This window comes from Chenopodium album, chromosome 1, assembly GCF_948465745.1.
Source record: "Chenopodium album chromosome 1, dcCheAlbu1.1, whole genome shotgun sequence".
Classification (NCBI taxonomy): domain Eukaryota; kingdom Viridiplantae; phylum Streptophyta; class Magnoliopsida; order Caryophyllales; family Amaranthaceae; genus Chenopodium; species Chenopodium album.
In genome coordinates, this window is record NC_137834.1 from 88,121,475 (window position 1) to 88,142,512 (window position 21,038).

Sequence of the window (21,038 nt, forward strand, 5' to 3'; positions counted from 1 at the left end):
ATACGTGATAACGGCACATTCTTATCACGCAATAACTCTCTGAGTCCAAACCCCAAAGTTCTTGATTTATACGCATATATTTGTCATTTTGATCTATGTTGCCCAACTTCAAACCATTTAAAATTCTTAAATACCCATTATTCTTTAATATAATGGTCTTAAACAGCCAACACATTTAAGATTCATCAACAACATACCAAAAATCTTTAATTTAGGGCTTGTTTGGCATCGTTTTTTGTTTTCAGTTTTCTGTTTTTTTGAAAACTAAAAACCAAAAACAGGAAACAAGAAAAAGGTGTTTCCACTTTTCTGTTGTCAGTTTTCAAAATTATCACGATTTTAATAATTCTAAATAATTTTTGATTCATTATGTGACATATATAGTATACTTTTAAAAAACCAAAAACAAAAAAACAGAAAACCACAACGATGCCAAACGAACCCTTAGGAATTCAATGTACTCAATCACTATAGACAAACGATCACAAATTCTTATATGTGGTCAGCCACATCATTAGTTGACGGTGTGATCACTTCACATATAAGACAATCAATTGATTAATGGCCAATGTAGACTAAGCTTACGTTCAAATAGAGCTACTTGAACGGAGGATGAATTCTATATAATGTACGGAATTATAGAATCGAGGTTACTTGAAACAAATGGAGTTATCTTATTCAAATGAGCAAATATAAAGTTATTCAAAAGTGACCACATCTAAATATCATGTGACATGTCGCACACAAAACCAGTTGATACTCGATCCCTCCTTTCTTATCGAGCCGTGAATGCGTCCAAAAAACCAACCCCATCTCATCTCAATGCATTTCTCATAGAAACCTTGATATAGAGAGTGGGTTCATATTCCAAGTTCCATCTGCCGGTCATCACTATCTACACAATTATACCAATAGGCCCACACCTTCTTCATACATTCACAAACTGTTCTAGTCAAATGTTCTTTGACCCTCCCTCCCAAAACCACCCTTCTGCTTCTCTCGCAACTCTCCCACCTCCTCCACCATTTTTCGATTCTCTCTCCTCCGATTTCCAGGTCTACATCAACGCTCTAATTCTTTGTTTATTTACCTAAATTTTGCATAATTCTTGTATTTTTGTTCTGTAATTTGTATTGGATTTTCTGGGGTTTTATTGAATTTATACTTGTTGTTTTGGTGTTTTGATTTCTGGGTTTTTGAAAATTTTCGATTTTCCCTTTGTTCTTAAATTTTAGGTCGTTATTCTTCAACTGGGTTTTTTTTTGGTTCGATTATTCGTTCTTTATCATACAATTCGTTGGTAGCTAAATGATCTTTTAGTATTTTATAAGAATTGTGTGATATGAATATTAATGGGGTTGAGGAATTTCGAACTTAATGTTATTTATGGATCATGAAGCACTAGAAATGGGAATTTTTTTCCTGAACTAGTTTTTTGTTTTGTAATAGTTGGGCTAGAGATGTGGTTATGTAGTATGGGACTGTGTTTTCTATCTAGAATTTTGCTCACATTTGCGCTAGAATGTTGAATTTTATTAGTTTTTTTGATAGTCTAGATGCAATGTTTCAATACCAATGTAATTTCATTGATACATGGTTGTTTGGTTTGCTTGTTGAAATTCTAAGAGGTACAGTTTTAGAGTATTTGAACATTTGAGACTACTTGCAAAGTTGCATTAGGATTCATGTTGGGTTGTTGTGATTGTTGTTGTTGCTGCTGTCTTTCTTTTCTATGTCACGTATCAATGTATTATTCGATTCAAGTGATTGGGAGCTGGGTTGTGGACATACTAAGATCTTGAGACCTTGCTTGCAATGGGATTCATGTTGGGTTGTTGTGATTTCTGTTACTTAACTTGTCTTTTTTTTTTTTTTTTTTTTTTTTGAATGTTCAAGTTTTTTGGTTTAGAGTTATAGACATTTTAAACTGTTGAGAGTCTTGAGACCATCTGCGCAATAAGATCCTGATGTTGTAAAATATGTGATTGCTTAAACATGGTTGCTCTTTTGTTTTAATCTATCTTTCTCTGATCTATGGGCTATTATACATCCAGTTTATTTCCTTTATGACATCATAGATCTTACTGTGTGGGAAAAGGCATCTGGAAAGTGGAAACCAGTTTTTTCTCACTGGCAATAGGCTGAACGAGGAGATATTGCTGCTAGGCTGGGAATGCTTCCTGTATGACATAAAATTTCACAGTGTCAGGTTTGCTGAATGTATGTATTAAATAAAATTTATTGTTTGACATTGTGCTGTGCTTAAAAAAATTTAGGTTATGGTGACTTGCCTCTTAAATTGTATGTAGATATGTCTTTAATTTTTCTTTGCACTGGAATTGCTTAGTTTGATTGTAGGCCCTGGGACCTGGCATCATAGGTACTGAGCTATAAGAAACTTAAAATTTTTGATTAAGGGAAAGGGAGATGAATGATGCACGAGAGTAATTAGACAATGGGGTCGCATGCATTTTGTATTTCCTTTTTTTGTACAAGAAGGGCATCTCACGATTTAATTAATTTCATGTAGATTATGTTTATCATAACATAGATATACCCGTCCTTAGTAGGTTTATTTTAAGATGTCTATTTTTTAGGATGTCTATTTCCAGCATGAAATTCGAGTTTGTGATTAAGTGGAGCATTCTCTGTTGAATCCCTTTTTATGGCGATAATGCCGATAAATCCCTGTAGATTGTGTCCAACCCCACTCAGTGGGCAAGGAAGTTTGTTATTTGGGTGATTGGTATTGTTGCTTATCCTGGTGAGCTTCTTCCTGATTTACGGGGGTGTTAAAATGTAGCATTGTTCTATTTGCAGTCATCTATGAACGGATCACCTTCAAACATTCCAGATATCACTGGAAGATCTTTTCCTTCACCTTATTCTGTCCAGTCTGGTGCTGGCTCCCCTGGTTTTCATCACACTGGTAAATAAAGCTTTCGAGTTTCATGCTTTTGAGTTTCTTCCCAGTTCATGCCTTCATGTGTTCAATTGGATTGTTTTTTCTTGCAGGAACACTTCAAGGGCTTCACAACATGCATGGTAGCTACAATGTTCCTAACATGGCTGGTACGCTTCCATCAAGGAATCAAACAATAAATGTACCTCCAGGCAGTATGCAACAATCTACTGGAAACCTCCTTACTGGACGGTTTGGGTCTAATAATCTACCTATGGGTCTTTCTCAGGTATTCTTATATTTTTTTTTAAAGCTGAACCATCTGTTATTCGAACCAACTAAAAGATTGCTTTAACTTAGAAGTGAGAGTTTTGAAATGTAATGGTCACTACTCAATGCAGATTCCTCATGTTAGCTCACATGGCCATTCTGGAGTTACGAATAGAGGAGGTATGAATGTTATCGGAAGTCCTGTGTATAATAATAGCACAAATGCTGTTGGTGGTTCGATTCCTGGGGTACTTCCAACATCTGCTTCCATTGGTAACCGTGGTGGTGTTCCAGGCATTGGGTTATCACCTTTTCTGGGAAATGCAGGTTCTCAAATAACAACTTCAATGGGAAATGTGGCTGGCTCTGGATCTGGCTACATTGGTAGGAGTTCTGGTGGGACTTTATCTATGCCTGGTCTTGCATCTCGTCTAAATTTGAGTTCCAATAGCGGCTCTGGAAGTTTAGGTTTACAAGGATCAAATAGATTAATGAATAGTGGACTTCAACAACAAGGTATAATAAATATTTAAAGTTCTTATTAATCAAGAAAGCATTCACAACGCTGCCAGTTGATATTTAGTCAAGCTCACTTTTTGCTTTAGTCTTCTTGGTCACATTCTGTCATGTATCCTTAGTATCATTGGAATATAGGTTACTTTGGTGACAGTGACATCTCTTGAAAAAGGGCTCTCAGTTCTATTAGTTAATAAGTTTTGTCCTTACTGATGATATTTTTGTAAAGTTGTTTATGATAATGTGCTTCACCATTAGATCTACGTTTTGATCATAGAGGCAAACTATAGTACCTCTTTGAAACGATTGAACAAATATTTGCATGGTTTTTAGAGGCTTGAGGAAAGTTTTGGTTTTTGAACCATTGAGATAATTTAAATACCTTTTGAACTTATGAAAAATCGAGGGCATTGATCTTACCAATGTATTAATGATATTTTTGTTGTCACAAAAGCAAACACATTGATGAGCTATGTTGGCTGTATACATTTATAATATAAACAAGAATGTCTGGTATAGATGTTATAGATGGCTTCTAGCTGACACTTGTTGAAGCTGGTGAGTTATTATATACTATATTCTTTGACATTGGTTTTGTGATGGAGTCTCATTAGAGCCTCAATTATTTTGGGTCCAAAACTCTAATGCAGTGTAAGATCAACACGAACTCTTCCAAGCCCTAATATTTTTCCTTTAGTTAGGGGATCATAGTTAATGGATCTACATTAAGTGCTGTGTATATTTGGCATTGGTATTAAAATAGTCATATCTGCTTTCAGCATCACCACATGTAATGTCCATGCTTGGAAACTCCTATGCTTCTGGTGGAGGTCCTTTATCTCAAAATCATGCCCAAGCTGTTAATAATTTGAGCTCGATGGGAATGCTGAATGAAGTGAACAACAATAGTAACTCACCTTTTGGTGTGGAAGATTTTCCTCTGCTAACAAGTCGACCTAATTCTGCTGGAGGGGCTCATGGACAAATAGGTAATCTGAGAGTCTTGAAAGTTATTTCTGGCTCTTGCTTGGTATTTGGCTTGACTTCCAAGAAATAATTACAGGATCGATTAGAAAACAAGGTATTGGTGGTCCGGCAAGTCAACAGAACCATGAATTTAGCATCCAGAGTGAAGATTTTCCTGCTTTACCGGGACAAAAAGGTTAGTATTTAATTTTATTTGTGCTGAAAGGACTGAAAAGGATTGTATCCTTTGTCCGTTTCTTTTCCTTGTCCACTTAAAAAGTGTTCTTTAGCATCTTTGTCATTTTAAAGAGTTGACATAGCCTAGAGCTGGAGAATGCAATTAGTAGTATTGGACTCGTTTCTTGGAATGTCAGTTTTGTCCAAAAAGTTAATTTGTTGTATTGGGTTTTGAAACAAACAAAGCGTCGAACTATAGAAGTTAAAAATCATTTATTTGGTGTAAATTTTTAGTTCCTTGTTGAATAATGTCACTGCCACCGCACCCAGTCCTCCAAAAGTCAAAGTTGAATCATGCCTTATTCAAAGAAACGAGTCCAATACTATTATTATTACCTGGAAGCTAAAGATAAGCTTTTCCTCAAAGAAAAAAAAAAGAAAAAAGGATAAGCTTGTTGATAGGCTATCAGAAACTGTGATTGTGTTGGCAACTGTTGTCTGTAATCCATTATTATTATTATTATTATTACCTCTTTTTTGTACATCTTATTAAGGTAATACTCTTTTCAGGAAAAAATTCTGAGTATGGCATGGACTTTCATCAAAAAGATCAACTTCGTGATAGCAGTGTGTCTATGATGCAAAATCAGCATTTCTCAGTATGTATCTTGTGAACGCTTTAATGGCTCTTTTTTTTGCCTAATAAGTTTTTCTTGCACTCATAAGGTGTAATATCCAGATGGGAAGATCTTCTGGGTTCACTGTGGGTGGTTCATACCCATCACCTCGCCCACAGCAGCATCAACAACATATGCCGTCAGTCAGTGGTGGCAGCGACTCTTTTGTGACTGTAAATAATCAAGGCCTTCAGCATTTGCACGGATCAGATATGTTTTCATCTTCAAATTCGACATATCATATACAGGTTTGCTTGTTGGTTGCATTAAAGACTTCATTGCTAGACTAGTTTTCACCCTAGAATCTGTATCTTGCTCACAAAGTTGTCAGATACTAAATTATTTCCTTACTGTTCTTATTGTTTCATCTTGTACCTCATTAAAGTGTCTTGGAAGGTACTTGAAGGCACTTGCTTAGATTTCATAAGTTAATTCAGATTGCAGATTTAATGATTTTAAGATTTGTATTCCCTCAAATATTTTCCCTTAGTTTTTCCTCAGACTTCTGTACTACTTACAGTTCTCACTTTAACCATACTCTCTTACAGTCTTACTAATTCAAATGTTGTTATGTGATTTGTCTCAAATGTCAATATATAATTTTTATGTCAACTTTTTATAATTTTTACTTAGAGATATTGATAGTCAAATTATGCGAGACGAGAAAATCAATATGGAAAATTAATAATAATAATAATGGAGGGAACATTTATCTTCTCTGATCAAGACACGTATTGTTAATTATTGCTAAATTTTTTCCCTCAAAAAAAAAAAAAGAAATATTAGTGAAATTTAATGAGGTAGATAACATATTGCCAATAGTGGTTATGGTTACAGATTTATAGGTTGGTACCATAAGAACACTAGAATAGTAGATGGGATAGTCAATGATTTGAAGCAAAACGTGGGATGTTATTGTTGATTCATCTAGTAGTATCATGGAAAATAAGTCTTGATGATTTCCTTTTTGAAACTATGGGCGTGTTTGTTTTAGAGGATTGCTTTATTTGAGGGGTACAAAGGGTGTAGGAGAAACTTGTATAAATGTTATAATACGTATTACTCCCTTTGTTTTTAAATACTTGCTCCATTTCTCCATGCGCGGAGTTTTAGGAGAAATTGGAGAAAGTAATAAAATATGAAGGTAGTAGGTTAGGTGGAAGAATAAAAAATTGTAAAAAGCAAAAGTAGTGGAGAGAATTAGAGGAGAGAAAATATGAAAATAATAAAAAAATTATCATGGCGGGTCTATTAAGTAATAGAAATTAATTAATATTGTAAAAACTTTCCAAATAAGGAAATGAAGCAAGTATTTAAAAACAGACGAAAAAGGAAAGTGGAGCAAGTATTTCAAAACGGAGGGAGTAGTTTTTTTTGTTTTTTTTTTTTGGGGGGGGGTAAGGAAAAGATCAAGTGGGAAAAGAATTCACTCAATGATTTTATTTTTGTAAGGAAAAGTTCTAGTGGGAAAAGAATTTACTCAATGATTTTGCAGATGAGATTTTCCACCCAATCTGACAAAGTGACAAATGTGCTTTGTCTCAATATTTCTGTCAGGGCAACGGGCCTCCAGATAATGGCATGAGATCTATGAACAACTTAGCTGCAATGTCCGGTGTGCCTTCATATGACCAAAAAATGCAGCAATATCAACAGCAAAGTCCATCCCAGTTCCATCTACGGCAGATGTCAACGACAGACACGACGTTTCGAGATCAGGGAATCAAGTCTAATCAGGCTACACAAGCTGCGACTGATAAATATGGATTGCTGGGTTTGTTGAAAATCGTAAGGATGACTGATCTTGATCTGTCGTCCCTTGCTCTGGGAATGGACCTGACAATGCTGGGTTTGAATCTGAACTCTTCTGAAGACCTTCACAAAACGTTTGGCTCCCCTTGGTCTGACAAACCTGTAAAGGGAGATCCAGAGTTTGTTACTCCTGATTGTTATAATGTGGAATCCACTCCATCCCTAAATGTGAGCTGCTATTTGAGATGGGCTATTCTTGTTTACTGATGAATTAATCTGTTTCGTCTGATTAATATATTTTAGATTTTTCAAAAAAAATTATTTTTTGTTGTTGTTGTTGTATATGTGGTTTTAATTTTTTAATCTATGATTACGTAATTCCTGCTACTTCTCATGTCACTTGCTCACTTATTGTGAGTTTTTGCTTTGGTGCAGCATCTCTACTTCATGAAGTTTCAGATGGAGACTTTGTTCTACATCTTTTACAGGTGGAGCTGTCTTATTTTTGTCATGCCTTTGTTATGATTTTACATCTTGAACTCATTGCTCCATGGTGCCTTTTTTTTTTCTTCCAATTTTTTTTCACAGCATGCCGAAGGATGAAGCACAGTTATATGCAGCGAATGAACTGTAAGCTCTTTGACCGAATGACTGACCTTGTGTCACATCATTTAATCTCTAGCCCTTCCGTGTTTTAAGCTATGTATCCTTTTCAAATTTTCATCCAATGTTTCCTGAATTTCTGATTTTGCTGAAAGGTAATTCTACTTGTGTTTGCAGTTGCAGAAGAGGATGGTTCTATCATAAAGAGCTCCGGATGTGGTTATCAAGGTTTTCCAGTGTGGAACCTCTTGTCAAGACACCTACATACGAGAGAGGGTCTTACCTCTCCTTCGATCCAAGTACATGGGAAACAAAGAAAAAGGTACTGTCTTATAATCACAATCCATTTTTGGTTATAACAATGAGTATTAATGTGTTTTCTTGCAATTTACAGGACAACTTTGTTCTTCAGTACGACTTAATAGAGAAAAGACCTACCCTTCATCAGCAGTAGTTATACTTGTTGAATGTAAATTCTCCTGACTATTAGCACAGTTGTTAGAAGATGAGATAGTTCATTGTTACAAGTCTTGTATTTAACAGTTAAAAGTATTTTAAAACTGATCTTGTTTCAGCTGTAGTTCAGTTTGGCCTCAACAAATAGTCTTGTATCAGATTGTAATCGAATCCCAAAGTTATAAAAAAAGTTCTTATTTACTCATGTTATCTTCAGTTTCAGAAAATTATGCATAGAAGAAATGCAGATCTATCCTGTTGTTGGAAATGCGGTCACATACATACTCATTGTTGTATGTCGAACATCAGTTATTGTTTAAATGATTGGTTGCATTGTGTAATGACTGTTTGAATCTTTCTCACCATCCTTATGTTAAGTATCTCTCTTAAAACTCGGGGATGCGTAGAATAAATAAGTAGTTTTGGTAATTTTTACCGAAGGAAATTATTTTTTTTAACATATGGAAATTGTGATTTTCAAGATGTTTGTGTTCTTACTCTACACCAAACTAAACAATGGAAATTCAAGAAAACACTTCTGTAGGTAAATATTTTCTACCTTAAGCAAACGAAGACTAAATGCCAAGACTCGAGGAGAAAAAGAGTTGACTCTCATGTAGAGAAATATGTTCGCTTATACAATTGCAAATTACATCTTTACTATTGACATGAACATAATTTGGAGTATGACATGCATGCCATGACTCTTATAAGATATTTTTAAAGATAAATATAATCGCATCGAGTTGTATTGGTACAAGCTACTCCCAATCGTTATCCAACATTATATTTCGTAATTAAATTTAATTACTTAAAATAAAAAAAGGTTTGACATATCTTTAACACAAATATATATATATAAACTAATTATAATGATGGTTTAATAAAGATTATTAAAGATTACCGTGCATGACACGGGAACTAACCTAATTTAGGCAATTTTAAACCCCGTAACAAACGAACCAAGTCCAAATAAACAAAAGCAAAGTCCCAATTCCCAAACCCAAAACCCTCAACAAAACCCTTGCGAGTTACGCCTAAAGTTTTTCCCTCTTTCTTCTTCTCTCTTCTCGTTTATTCCAATCTTCAAAGTCGCAAACCCTAAAACAGGAGAGAGAAAATAAACCTCCATTACCAGACAAAGTCATGGATATGGGTAGTGATTTCGATCGTCTTCTCTTCTTCGAGCATGCTCGCAAATCCGCTGAAGCCGCCTACACTAAAAATCCTCTCGATGCTGATGTATTCAATTGTTCCCTTCTCAATCAATTTATTTTTATTTTATTTTATTTTATTCGAGTAATTTATTTTTGAGATCTTTATTCTTTGCTGAATTTGTTTATGTTTTATGTTTTTGATTTTTTTGTTACAGAATTTGACGAGATGGGGTGGAGCTTTGATTGAGTTGTCTCAATTTCAAACTCCCGATGACTCCAAGCAGATGCTTTCAGGTTTTTTGATTTTCTTTCTGATTTTTAAACTTCAGAATTTTTTTATATATAAAAAATAATTAATTCAGTTTTTCATTAATTTCTGAGGGATTTTGGGGGCTTTTTTCGTGAGTATTTAGGATGCAGCTATGAATTCAGTTTGAAATAATATGAATTTTAACTTATTGTATAGTTTATTGAATTAATTGGTATTTATTTTTATTTTTTGAGCTCTTGTGAAGGATTAAATTTTGTCTTTTCCTAAAAAAAGGGTAAAAATTTTATGATGATTTTGGGTGAATTGTAGATGCGGTGTCGAGGTTAGAGGAAGCTTTGGAGATTAATCCTAAAAAACATGATACAATGTGGTGTTTGGCAAATGCTCATACAACACATGCTTTTATGGTTCCTGACATTGATGAGGCTCGACCTTACTTTGAGAAGGCTGCTGACTTCTTTCAACAAGCTGTTGATGAGGTATAGCATTGTACTATCGTCGACTCGATATGGGTTTGTTTCTATGAATTTGGATTTTGGTTGTGAGATTCTTTCACTAAAGATTATGTTTTCTTTTTGTTAGGATCCTAATAATGATTTGTATAGGAAATCCTTGGAAGTTTCTGCAAAGGTACATTTTTCTTATCTTGCTCATTGAAATTATTTTTTGTATTATATTTGATGGTGAAAAATAACTTTGATTTCTTGTTTAAGATTCTATGTAAAAGTAGGGCTGGTAAAGGTAACCCAACCTGAACCCAAATTAAGGTTACGAATTTCAACCCGAAAATGACTTGTGTAACTTGAAATCATAGAAACGAACCCAATGTCATGTATCGTGACTAAAATCTTTGATGGTTTGGATTAGGTTGTCTATGTGACCTTGTTTAAGTGCTTGGATTATTAATTGTGAAGCGATTAGTTAGTATGTGCAAAATCAAGGGTTATAAATTAGTGCCATTTAATTCTTAAGACCTTGGTTGAATTACTGGAATTTCTTTTAATATCTGCAAAATTTTGCATTCATGCGTATAGGCTTGCTGAACTTATCTTCTATCACCATTGCTTTTAATAAAAGGCCTGTCCAGTTGACTTTTTTCCTTACAATGATTTTCTTCCTATTAGTGTTTTTAAACTGTTGGTGTTCCAAGTCGATAACTTTTGAGTTGTGGCTTTGTTAAATCTTTAATTTTTTAATATTCACATTCTTATCTAATAGTGTTAAGTTTTAGAGCTGATACTAGCTCTATGTGGGTGTTAAGTGTTCTAATGATGTATGGGGAGTATTCGAAGGAACTTGTTGACTCTCAAGCCACTTTTAATATGTTTTCAAATCAAGTATTTATTTCCTTTGAGCTGCTAGGGTTAGGCCTTGGTGATATCCTATAAAAAAAAAACTTTCATTTGTGGTTTAGCTATTGTGTTTTTTTTACTCCGGAGTGGAATTGAAATTTATATATGTATTGTTGCAAATATCTAAAGTTACATGTTAGCAAAAATTATAGAAATTAGATACTTGCAAAATCATTAGTAGTGTGAATAGTGCATAAAGTCAAAACATGTCAACTAAAAGAAATGGAGAAAGTATGTATTTTGGGTATTATTTTTTGGTAATTTGAATATTCCGTGCTTGCTTTTGACTAAATGTAGTCTGTGTCTGAACATTTTATCGGTTTATCCTATTAAGTTGCTTTCCAAAGGTCAACTGCAACCTACTTCCTTTTCTGTTTTAAGGCTAAATAATATCCATTTCCAAAATCTCCCAAATTGTCCAGTCGTGTTTAGGTCCTTACTTCCACAGTTCCACCCTGACAAGAGACCTGCAGAGGCATTGGGTTAATGTTGAAGTCGATGTTGTCCTGCTAATAATATTTTTGTTTTCCTCAATGTAATTTATTGAAAATCTTTCTATAAGAAACTTGTAAAAAAATCCGTTTGTTTTATGTACTATATCTTCTGTAATCTCCTGGAACTTTTAGCTTGTCCATTGAAGCCTTTATGATAAGTTTATCACAATGAGACAAAACCATATCCATGTATAATTTCAAATCAATAATATTTCATTAAGAAACAAATGGCCATTTGTCTTGTGCATTTATTTGATATAAATGTTGTGCAATCAGAATGATTAATAACATAGAACTAAACAGGTAATAACGTAGAATTCATAACTGAGAATGGGTAGGGGCAGAATAAAAGGATGAGAGTATTGAGATGGAGGCCACTTTAATGGTGGGAATTGCTGTTCTGTTGATGTGAAAAAAATGGTTGATGTGATGTGGGGAGACTTTGTAGTATCATGTTTTTACTAACTTAAGAAAAAGTACGGAAAGCATGAAGGTACAATGAAAGTTATGTTTTGGCAGGCTTAGGAGATATTGTGGCCTGTTTCTTAAAGCTGCTGGATATGCTGCAATTCCACAGCTTTACTTCTTGGGATGTGTTCTATTTACTTGAATTTTACTTTTTAAAATAGTACTCCGGAGTAGTACCTTATCTGATCTGAACTGATTGGAAAAATGGATAAAATCATTAAATTTATAGAACTAATTCAATATGGATTGAATAATTATGAGGTTTGGTAAAAATAATGTAATCTCATTAAAGACCGGTAGAAGTAAACTTGAGTACCTTTCTGCTCTTATTTTCTCATAATTTAGTTGAACAGAACTACGGAAGTGTATCTATATTATGTTGCTTGTTATATAATGTAGTTATTGTGAATTATGTTGTTGATGGGATTGCACAACGTTTCTTTAGGCTCCGGAGCTACATGCTGAGATCCACAAGCAACAAGCGTTTAGCCAACGCCAACAGTCTATGGGTGGCGGAGCTTCATCTTCTGCTTCCACTAAGGTAATTTTTTGTGTTTTTGGATGTGTACTATTGCTGTGTTAATCTTCCAATTGTTAATTGATATTTCTCCTTTCTCAGAGTGCCACCAAAAAGAAGAAATCCAATGATTTCTTATATGATGTGGCGGGGTGGGTTATTCTTGCGGCTGGTATTGTGGTGTGGTTAGGGTTTGCGAAGAACCAAGTTCCTCCTCAGCCAAGGTAATCTGTTTTTTTTAGCGTGGCCTAAGTTTTGTCAAGAAGTTGGGGGCCGACAGCTGAGATTGATTGGATTTTTGCGTGGAATACACCTGAGAGTTCTCAGGGTTGCAGTTCATTTGTCGTCATTAAATATATTGTCTAGCTGTAGTTTAGCTATATTTGTTAGCTTTAGTTCAAAATTATTTGTGACTGGAGTTTTCTTACAAGGTCGAATTTTCGTTGATTTATACTGGTTATACGGACCATTCTAAATTGTACGATGTTTCATTAATCAGTATACAAAATAAGTACTTGCTTCACAGTTTGTTTGATTACAGTGTTATTGAATGTTTAATCAGCTTGCACACCAGCTTATTTAGTTGTTTGCTTGCTAAATAATTACTTCGTAAACTACAGTGATAAAGAATTTAAATTCTGGTACTCTAGTAATGTCATGTTTTTGCATGAGCACACTCAAGACGTTTCTCTCAACCTCACACTCATCCATTGTCTACCCAATTGTAGAATGAAAGGATGTGGGAGAGGGAGAGAGACCTGGTTTTTTTTGTTTTTTTTTTCGAGAAAGAGACCTGGTTTATTTAAAATATGTACGGAGTAGTAACAAAAGAAGGAAAACAGGATAATTTATTTAAATGCTACGTATAAAGGACATGGTTTGTGTATCTAGTGACTGACTGACTGCTAATTAAAATGCCAGTCACGACATTGAGTTGAAACAATTGTGAGTTTTGCAGAAATATAAATTTGTTCCCATCATATATCCTCAACCAAGTGAAAATTAATCATTGTGAAGGGTAAGTTTTCCTACTTTGTACATCACCATATATTACAATTCCCAAACAATTTTTTTTTTTTGACAAGTACAATTCCCAAACAAGTTATGAATATGAATCCACTTAAATCATACGGATTACAAAGTATGTATCTAATCATGTATGGTCATTCTTATACAAAGCATTGCCTTAGTTACTCAGACTTCATAAAGTAGTAAGAATTGTTTATTGAAACCTTAATTTTAATCCGCAAAAATCAAATAAAGTGAACAGGGTCGTAATTTATGATGAATACATAATTTGCTACTCCGTAAAAAAAATGAGAGCTTTTATTCAAAGACGAAAAGAGCAATTTTCGTATTCCATAAGCAACTTAAATAAAAGAACATACTACAACTATCATTACAATTGAATTTAAGTACTCCGTATATTCTATTGTTCTCCTCCTCCTACTAGAACAATCCAAAATTACCACTTTTTGCCCCTTTCTTTCTCACTAACTTCGTGGCGCAAGGAGCTCGAGATAGCTCAAAAATGGCGGCAGTCGCCATGAAAGTCGGCGCTAATTTCTCAAGAGATTACACTTCTACTCGACCACTTTCTCTCTCCTTCAGCCGTTCTCTTTCTCCTCTCCGCTGCATAAATGTCTCTTTCCGCCGACTTCTACCTCTTCCTTGCCGCTTCCAAGTTAGAGCTGTCAAACGAAGCCCTAAGCGTCTCAAATACGCTACTCCTCGCTTCTCGAAGGTTCTCCTGTTCTCTCTCTTCTTCTAGGCTTTGATTATGGAGTTCAATTCTTATCGTTTTTGTAATTTGCTCTCATTTTTGTTTTGAAGTGTTGAATTTGGAATTATGTGCTCGAAAATATCTGAATTGTGTGTTGTAGATAACAATGACTTTGTTGCAATTCTGAAAATTTGAAATAAATTGAAGGAAAATTCTTGACTTATCTCCATGGTAGTGATGAAACGTTTGTCAATTGACAATAGCGTGATTAAATTGAAGAAATATACGGTTGTAATGATTGAATTTGTAGTCTTGAAAATTGTGTTTTGATTATGTTTATTGATAAAATTTGATTTCTAAATATTTGTAATTGAAATTGTGGATATATAGTCAATTAGTCATACCGTAGTTGAATAATGCCTAAAAGTAAAATGCAAAATCTAATATCTTGATATGCTTTGAACTTTTGAATACCATAATCTAGGAGATTAACTCTATGACGCTAGAAAATGAAATTTTGGCAAAAGGTGAGATAATTGTCTATAATTCTCATTATATATTAAAGCTAAAGTTTTACAATGTTAGGCTCCGTTTGGTTTGAACAAGAATTATTTACAATGGAAACAAATTGTCATGAAAAAAACACTTGTAAATTACTTTTCCTCTGTTTGGTTCCCTGCAAGAATAGTTAGGGGAGGAAGTATAGATTATAATTGTTATGGAAACGGAGGGTGGGTGAGAGGAGAGAAAGAAGAAGAAAGGATTAACAAATAGAAGGAAATATGACTTCCCTTTCTTACATAAATGAAAATATTTTCCTCCTAATATATACACTCTCTTAGTGCCTTTACTCTACGATATATGTGTCAAATTGTTTGACTTGTGCATATGAACGGATTTGTTAGACAATAGCAATTAAGACTTAAGAGAGAAGTAAATCTTTATCCTCCATGATCCCCATGTTGTTCTAGGTAGATTGCCAAATCCTTGATGTACTTCCAACTAAAATGTTTATTAAGAAAAGAGTTTCTAATTTCCAGGATGGTGGCGTGCTCTATGTTGAAGTTGATCCATCAGGAATAGACAGTTGGAAGCTGGAACCTGTTATTCAGCAGCTGAAGGAAGGAGCTGTTGGTGTCATTCCCACAGACACAGTGTATGCTGCTCTTCGTCTCATTTGTGTTTTGAGAATGATGGTTTACTGTTATTGTGCATGTGCTTCTTAAAGAATTTAGTAGTTCTAGAGGTGATGTCGGTTTGGAATTTGATGGCACGTACCTATTTTTCTTCTACATTAATGTGTCTTGTGCTTTTCAAACATTTCAGGTATGCAATTGTCTGTGATATGAATAATCCCTCTGCAATTGAGCGTCTTAGGAGGTATGTCGTTTCCCCTCTATATTTGAATGTTGATAATTCCTCAACATCTCTTCCTCTTTGATTGACTTTATTTGGCTTCTTTTGCAGGATTAAGAATATTGAAACTTCCAAGGTGAGACATTTTTGTGACAGTTTCTGAACAAGTGTTAATTGTCCTCTGTCCAGCAAATAGCTAATTTGCATTGGGGCTGAATGTTGCTTTATAGAATTGGGATTGATTTACGTATGTGTGTGTATTAATTTGATCATAAGATACTTACCTTATGTTGTCCGTGCAGCCACTTAGCATTTTGTGTCGATCATTCCATGATATTGATGTATATACAATGGGCTTCCCTCGTGGTGATAGCCTTGGCCATCCTAACATTTTTCGAGCTGTGAAGCAATGCCTGCCTGGACCTGTACGTATGATGTCACTTACTAATCTTTGCTACTGGGTGTTTTTCCTCTTTCCATATATTATCTTTCCTTTAGAGGCTAGAGTATGGTGTGAACCTAAGAAAGCGTCCTGAAGGTTGCAGTTTGATGACCGATGCTATATGGATGCCCTGTTTCTGTTTCTTTTCTTACTTTTTAAACATGAGACTGATGAGAGGGTATGGTCACCAACAACTAAGCTCTCTCATTGATACTACATACAAATAGTATAACATAACAACTGCCTTTGTGCAGTATGTTACAATTTCAGCCCACGTTGTCTGTATAGCATGCATATGTGAGAAAGCTGTTGGAGACACAGGAGATCATACTATTTTGAAGCATATTCCTGATTTCTGATTCCTATTCTTTCATCCCTCCCATTCTGCATTCTTTTTCTTTTCATTTTTTCCTTCTTATTATCTGTCAATGCCATTGTAGTCAACTTTGAGGGTAGTTCATCGGAGAAGGCTTTATGAAACAACAAAAGGTAGGAGATTTGAAAGCATCAAACATAAATGAACTAGTATAATGATTACTATCGGTCTATATGAGGCTTAGTTCTTAAGATTCTAAGTTTAAAAGTTTGCTCTTTATGATAGGTAAAAAGCAAAGGGTTACCTTACATATGTCAAATAAGTTTTAGCTATTCTTAACTCATATGTTTCAGAAATTTCATTTCCTTTCCCTTTTGGCCCAACACTGTCTGAACATCCTCAACTTCTGTTGCATAAAGGTCTGCATTTTTGGCTGATATGTTCCATGTGGCAGTACACTTTCATCTTAACTGCAAGCAAAAATTTACCGAAGCTATGTCTCAATCATGAGCCGGGAAATATAAAATATACACCAAAGAAGAGCATAGGTGTTCGTATACCTGATGATCCTGTAACTAAGGCTATTCTTGAGAAAATAGATTCACCTCTGATATCTACCAGGTTTGTTTGGACCTCTGAAATTTCTTCTCTTTTGAAATTACGAGTGCTGATGATTTTGGTGTACCCATACTTACGAGAAAATTGAATGGCTTCCTGCATCTTGATTTCCCTGACCTGGTTATTCTTTCTGTCTGTGTTCTCATATTATACCTGTTGCAGTGTTAAGGCTCCAAAAGAAGATCAGTGGATTTTAGATCCCATTGTGATTGCAGAGGTGTATGGAAAAGAGGTATAATTTCTCATATAGTTTATTAAAGTTCATATAGGCTGTAGTAAAAGTTGCAATAAACTTTTTTCCGGGTCCTGAAGTGGATATATGATAAATACATAGCAGTACGTATGATTGCAGAGGTGTATGGAAAAGAGCCACTATTAGTATCGTCATATCGTGTGTCGCTAATAGCTCCTTTGTTTGTGCTTTCTCAGGGCCTTGATTTTATTGTTGATGCTGGCCTTAGAATAGCTGAGCCATCTACTGTGGTTGACATGACTGGCAGCGTTCCAAAAATCATCCGTTTGGGAAAGGTATGTTAAATTTGTGGCAACAAGCTACGTACTTTCATTTGTTAACAAGCCTAATTTTGCATTCGTAATGGTATCTTAATATCTTTGCATCAGTTGATGAAATTTGATTTAGGTTTCCAGGGAATTTATTTACTTATTTTGTGATCCTGTGTTTCTCTTTTTGTTGATTCCTATAAGGCTATAATTATATCTTTAACAATAAATAGGTAAATCAACTCAGGGGACCGTTCTCAATTTTCAGGACATGTATCAAATTAAAACTCTTGATTGTCAGTGATTATAATTTATATAAATCCCAGCTGATATTTGTTTCAGCTATATTTATTCTCTCTTACTGGATAACATGTGCGGCTAATTGAAGATTTTGATCATTATCTGCTATTGTCTCGTCCCAGTACATGAGCTTGCGGAATCATGGAACATGGACATAACACATAGCCATGCGTGTATATCAGTGTGTAATTTCTGTTTGTGTCAATTGCTGCATGCTTGTGAATGTTAAGGTTGCTTTGGGAAGTCAAACCTGCTAGGACCCCAAAAGCACATAAGCATTCTTGTAGTTGGGAGCAAAGAAAGGTTGTATTGTCTTTCATCAAGGTCTAGACTCTTACTTACTGGTTTAATGGATTGCAGGGATCACCACAACCTTGGATGGTATCTGAAGACGAGGAGGTGCTTAGAGGCTGACACTGCTACTTGAAGCATCTGAACATATTAATGCTCACAACTTTTGTACAGATTCAGAAGTAAACTGTTTTTTTTTTCGTGTAAAAATTTTGTTCACCATGGTTATAATGATAAACATTCGTACGGAGTACTATCTGAGTTTAGGCATTAGCTAATTCCGTCAGCCGAATTTAAATTTGTACATGCCGGTATACTGTATAGTGAGGATCTGTCTTATGAATACAGCAACTTAACTTCAACAGATTTTTGCAAATGCAAAAGTAAATTTACCTTGGCCAAATTGGTCTAAGGTTTTCTTGGTACTTGAATAAGTCTTATCCAAGCCCTGTCCTGTTTGCACTTTGCAGTAATGCTCTCTTTTTCACACCGCCTACTGCAGAAAGTCGTCTTTCTATCTTAATCTTCAACTGGTTGTTTCTCAATGTCTAGAAGCCTAGAAGGCATACATTGTTGTAATCCTATGATATTTCCATACAATGTAACAAATGACATAATTTGTGCAATACGTTCAAATTACTCCATCAATCATAATTCATCACTCAAGACATTGTTGAAGCATTTACTCGGAAAAATCGATACACGAATGAAATTCCCTCATCAGATCTGCAGTCAGCTAAATAAACAAACCAAATCACACCAATTACTCATAGCTAAACATCATTTTATTTCAGTAGGCATCAAAATTAATACAAAAGAACAAGTAAAATTACAAACATTGTACTCCGTAATACTAATAATATTATACATATATTGGAAAGCACCAATTAGTAGCAGTAATAGTACCATACTCTAAAAGATTATCATAAAAATTAACCTAAATAAACATCACATAATAATTAACTCCCATCATTAAACCTAAAAGTCTTCATCCATCTTGAACACATGAGTTCCACCATTAGCACCATTCAAGCTAGACATAACAGAAGCTTTCTGATACTCCCCAACTCTCTTCTCAAAGAAATTAGTCTTCCCTTGAAGAGAGATCAACTCCATCCAATCGAACGGGTTCTGAACTCCGTAAACCTTTTCACACCCAAGTGCAGCCAACAGCCTGTCTGCAACAAACTCAATGTACTGGCTCATCAGCTCACAGTTCATCCCAACTAGCTTCACCGGAAGCGCATCGGTTACGAACTCTCGCTCGATTTCGACTGCATCCTTTACTATCCCCTGCACCTTCTCAACACTCAGCTTCTTCTTCAGTAAGCTGTATAGCAGGCAGGCAAAATCACAGTGAAGCCCTTCGTCTCGCGATATCAGCTCGTTTGAGAAGGTTAAACCCGGCATTAACCCACGCTTTTTGAGCCAGAAGATGGAGCAGAAACTTCCAGAGAAGAAAATCCCTTCAACACAAGCAAAAGCAATCAACCTCTCAGCAAACGATTCAGCACCATCAATCCAACGAAGAGCCCAATCTGCCTTCTTCTTAACACAAGGGATAGTTTCAATTGCACGAAAAAGATGGGTTTTAAGGTTAGAATCTTTGATGTAAGTTTCTAAAAGAAGAGAGTACATTTCAGAGTGAATGTTTTCAATGGCGATTTGGAAGCCATAGAAAGCGCGAGCTTCAGCAACCTGAACCTCCTTCATGAATCTTCCGGCGAGATTCTCGAGAACGATGCCGTCTGATGCGGCGAAGAAGGCGAGGATGTGGGTGATGAAATGCTGTTCGTCGGTGGTTAAGATGGTTTCCCAGTGACGAACATCTTGCGAAAGATCGACTTCTTCGGCAGTCCAGAATGAAGCTTCAGCTTTTTTGTACATTTCCCAGATTTGTGGGTATTCAATTGGGAACATACAGAATCTATCTGGGTTTTCTGTGAGAAGTGGGTCGGTTTCTTCGATTTTCGCCGGCATTTTTAGGGTTTATTTGAAGAAGAAGTTGACGAAATTGGGGAAGAATTGAAGATTGATTGAGAAATTGGAGGGATTTTTTAGGGTTTTGAGAATTGGGAATGTAGAATAATGGGGATTTTAGAGTGGTTTTTATAGAAAAAATTGGGGAAATTAGGGATTTGAAATTTTGGGGGGAGTTTTGAAATTTTGAGTGGGAAGCTTGCGGGAGAATAAATCTGAGGGAAGAAGATGAGGGTATTTTGGGGATTTCATATAAAGGTAGGTGATATTCTGGTGACGTGTAAGAATTTGAAGGGGTTGTGGTTGGTTATAATATGAAATTCCGATTTTACCCTTTTGAAAATTTGGGGAAATGGAAGCGTACACGAGAAGCTTGATGAAAGTCCACGAAATTAATTTAAAAATTGGTGGATATTTTTTGAAATAAAGGAGGGAAGTAATTAATTGTGTTTGGTTTGATATTTATTGGAAGGCGGGATATTGTTTTTAGCGCTTTTTTTTAGGGTTTGAAAATATAAAATTTAAAGTTTTACAGCCTTTTTTGTTTTGTTTTGTTTTCAGCAAGTTTTTTTTTACAATAAGGTGGTAGTGGTCTAGTGGAGTCTTGGATTATGCAATTGTGCTTGTTAGTAGCCTAGCATGGGATTGATGGGATGACGCGAGAACGGATTGTGTTCGTATGAGGTTTAGGTCGTGTGAAGTATGACATGGCACGTTGGCACATGGGTTGTTTTATTGGTCGATATGTTTGAATAACTATAATTCGTTAACGTTGTCTTAAATTATCATTAATGGACGACTAAAAATGTTTTCTTTTAAAAAAATTGACTAAAAATTATTTAGTCATAAAATATACCGATTAATCGATTATAATTGTTATTAGTAGTATTGTAATAATGTTAGTGTTATTCTTTTATCATTAACCTTATATTA

General features: G+C 35.0%; 4 protein-coding genes and 1 non-coding gene across 8 annotated transcripts; 3 read left to right on the plus strand and 2 right to left on the minus strand.

Moving 5' to 3' along the window:
• The first annotated feature begins 866 nt into the window (after positions 1-866).
• Positions 867-8,520, plus strand: LOC145561530 (putative NOT transcription complex subunit VIP2). Of its 4 annotated transcripts, none has more exons than XM_081621857.1 (14): positions 913-1,055; positions 2,079-2,220; positions 2,821-2,929; positions 3,016-3,191; positions 3,304-3,688; positions 4,468-4,677; positions 4,752-4,850; positions 5,402-5,490; positions 5,571-5,756; positions 7,066-7,488; positions 7,696-7,748; positions 7,849-7,890; positions 8,041-8,185; positions 8,258-8,520. In XM_081621857.1, exons 3-14 carry the CDS (start codon positions 2,827-2,829, stop codon positions 8,315-8,317), a joined length of 1,971 nt encoding a protein of 656 aa, XP_081477983.1. In that variant the 5' UTR covers positions 913-1,055; positions 2,079-2,220; positions 2,821-2,826; the 3' UTR covers positions 8,318-8,520. The 4 variants fall into 4 exon arrangements, with proteins under 4 accessions (XP_081477982.1, XP_081477983.1, XP_081477985.1 ...); XM_081621859.1 differs by having other exon boundaries at positions 2,079-2,209; XM_081621858.1 differs by having other exon boundaries at positions 917-1,055; positions 2,055-2,220.
• LOC145566682 (small nucleolar RNA snoR35) lies at positions 2,849-2,929 on the minus strand. Its single transcript, XR_014095472.1, has one exon. It is a non-coding gene; the product is annotated as a small nucleolar RNA snoR35 (small nucleolar RNA).
• An 800-nt stretch (positions 8,521-9,320) lies between the features above and the next one.
• On the plus strand, positions 9,321-13,101 carry LOC145561576 (mitochondrial import receptor subunit TOM20-like). The gene is made up of 6 exons (XM_081621860.1): positions 9,321-9,561; positions 9,692-9,770; positions 10,057-10,226; positions 10,330-10,377; positions 12,507-12,602; positions 12,681-13,101. The coding sequence occupies exons 1-6, from the start codon at positions 9,466-9,468 to the stop codon at positions 12,804-12,806; spliced, it is 615 nt and encodes a 204-aa protein (XP_081477986.1). The 5' UTR covers positions 9,321-9,465; the 3' UTR covers positions 12,807-13,101.
• Positions 13,102-14,061: 960 nt separating this feature from the next.
• Positions 14,062-18,487, plus strand: LOC145625170 (uncharacterized). Its single transcript, XM_081678250.1, has 9 exons — positions 14,062-14,322; positions 15,342-15,457; positions 15,628-15,681; positions 15,769-15,793; positions 15,960-16,082; positions 16,870-17,036; positions 17,196-17,265; positions 17,463-17,561; positions 18,195-18,487. Exons 1-9 carry the CDS (start codon positions 14,110-14,112, stop codon positions 18,246-18,248), a joined length of 921 nt encoding a protein of 306 aa, XP_081534376.1. The 5' UTR covers positions 14,062-14,109; the 3' UTR covers positions 18,249-18,487.
• Positions 18,488-18,892: 405 nt separating this feature from the next.
• Positions 18,893-20,221, minus strand: LOC145625177 (ribonucleoside-diphosphate reductase small chain-like). Its single transcript, XM_081678256.1, has one exon. It carries the CDS (start codon positions 20,103-20,105, stop codon positions 19,104-19,106), a length of 1,002 nt encoding a protein of 333 aa, XP_081534382.1. The 5' UTR covers positions 20,106-20,221; the 3' UTR covers positions 18,893-19,103.
• Between the last annotated feature and the right edge of the window lie 817 nt (positions 20,222-21,038).